The following is a 1,686-nucleotide window of genomic DNA, read 5'->3' as shown; positions in this document are numbered from 1 at the left end:
GACGTGAGGAAATTGTGTCTTTTTTAAAGACAAAAATTTTTGAGGCGAAATACCCAAAAAGAAGTTTGTAAAAAAATGAATCCGCCTCAACAATATAGAACTTATCTTGTCTATCTTATTGTCAGTCTCAATAATTCCATGGTTACCGGAGTTTTAAATAATTACGAAGCCACAGGTATTTGCGCAATGTTAATTAGGCCGATTACCTTGAAAAACATTGCTGCCGTATTTCTGATATAGTTTATTGTCAATTTCTCAGTTTTTAATAGCAATTAATTTATTTTACAATTTTTTCTGTACTGCAATAACACCCTGTATTTCAACCGCGCTGTGTCAACATGTCAAGGCGCTGCCGGATCTGGTTTAGGAGTTATCGAAGTTTTCCAGTTGGTCCGCCGCAGTTTGCAAACAATGCGTTTCTCTAGCAAAGACTGGCTGAATCCTCACTCTTCTCTCAGTTTCCGTTGCATCCAGTCTACAATGACTTATAGGCAAAAAACAAATAACTTGTAGAAATAGAAGAGTGGTTGCTTTAAGCTGGTGCGCGTAAGCAACCGACTGCAGCCATGGTTGCCGTTCCGAATCTGGAAACGCCTAAATTGCATTCCAGACACTCGTGATGAGATGTGGCGCATCGTGGAGGCGAAACCCGGCAATCGTTGGCTGGTTGGCAACAGTGCGCGATCTGCGCTGGATGCACTTCCCATCCCATCGGCAACCGCGCAATTCAGTACAGGTTGAACCGCGGACAGGTTATGTATTAAAGCCGGGCGCGCACACACAGCGCGACGTTTCGCTCCGAGCGGCTATCACCAGGCAGGTTGTTTTTTCTTCTCAGTGTGCTGTGATACGGCGGCAATTATTTTGCCAGCAACTTTCGATCGGGCGACGACATATTTTTTTGCGGTGATTCTCTGAATATTTTTGCATGCAGTAGCGCGACGTTGCCAGTGGCTGTCGCGTAGTACCCGCGGTGCCGAATGGTGAAAAAAATGCCCCCCCTGGATGGCCAGCCGATAGGGCAGGGCGGCTCAAACGGGTATGTTCCGAATGGCCATCCAGAGTACCAAATGAACAATCAGTACCCGCCCGCCTACCACCCTTATGGGATGGTTCCGCAGCTCCACACGCCCGCGGTACCATCTGCAAGTGACGTCGCTAACTGCAACATGCTGATTAGCGACAGTATGGCCAATCAGCAGCACTGGTTCCATCCGCAGCCACAACAACCCGCCTACAACTACGTTGCCACTAGGTTAGTTGTCAGTTGGGTTCCAAGGCCGACTTGGGTCACAAGGTTAAGGTTCGCCTTCATTAGCGCCATTCGAACGGGGTGGAAAACTATTCAACACCTCCGGCCGCTTATCGATTTGCCGCGTCCAGAGAGTGGTTAAAGTGCAAACTGCATCGAATGCAGTCGAACCGTTGTCGATGCAAATGTTGAGTTTTTGGAAGTTTGCAAGAAATAATTCGACTTTTGCATCGCTTTCAACGAACCCTCGAAGCAAAAACAGATTGCATCCCGATGTTTGCCTGCCTGAACTCAATATGGATTTATCAGACTATGAAGGCTTTCGCGGCCGGTTAAATCACATTTAGGAATGTTTTCCGGGCTTTGAAGCCGTGGTCTATGGGAATTTCTTCCCGACGTTTCGTCCACAACTGCGGTGGACATTATCAAAGGCG

General features: G+C 47.3%; 1 protein-coding gene across 1 annotated transcript in view; it reads left to right on the top strand.

The window, feature by feature from the left end:
• Positions 1-712: 712 nt before the first annotated feature.
• LOC109541826 (aryl hydrocarbon receptor nuclear translocator-like protein 1) overlaps positions 713-1,686 on the top strand; it is a 27,793-nt gene continuing 26,819 nt past the window's right edge. Inside the window, exon 1 of the mRNA XM_048669997.1 lies at positions 713-1,255. Coding sequence (XP_048525954.1) covers positions 981-1,255 — 275 coding nt within the window. The 5' untranslated portion in view covers positions 713-980. The remainder of the gene's footprint in view (positions 1,256-1,686) is intronic.

The sequence above is a fragment of the Dendroctonus ponderosae genome, unplaced genomic scaffold (genome assembly GCF_020466585.1).
Source record: "Dendroctonus ponderosae isolate FM_Combo_2020 unplaced genomic scaffold, Dpon_F_20191213v2 Dpon_F_20191213_9, whole genome shotgun sequence".
Classification (NCBI taxonomy): domain Eukaryota; kingdom Metazoa; phylum Arthropoda; class Insecta; order Coleoptera; family Curculionidae; genus Dendroctonus; species Dendroctonus ponderosae.
This window is presented reverse-complemented; position numbering and strand designations above follow the sequence as displayed.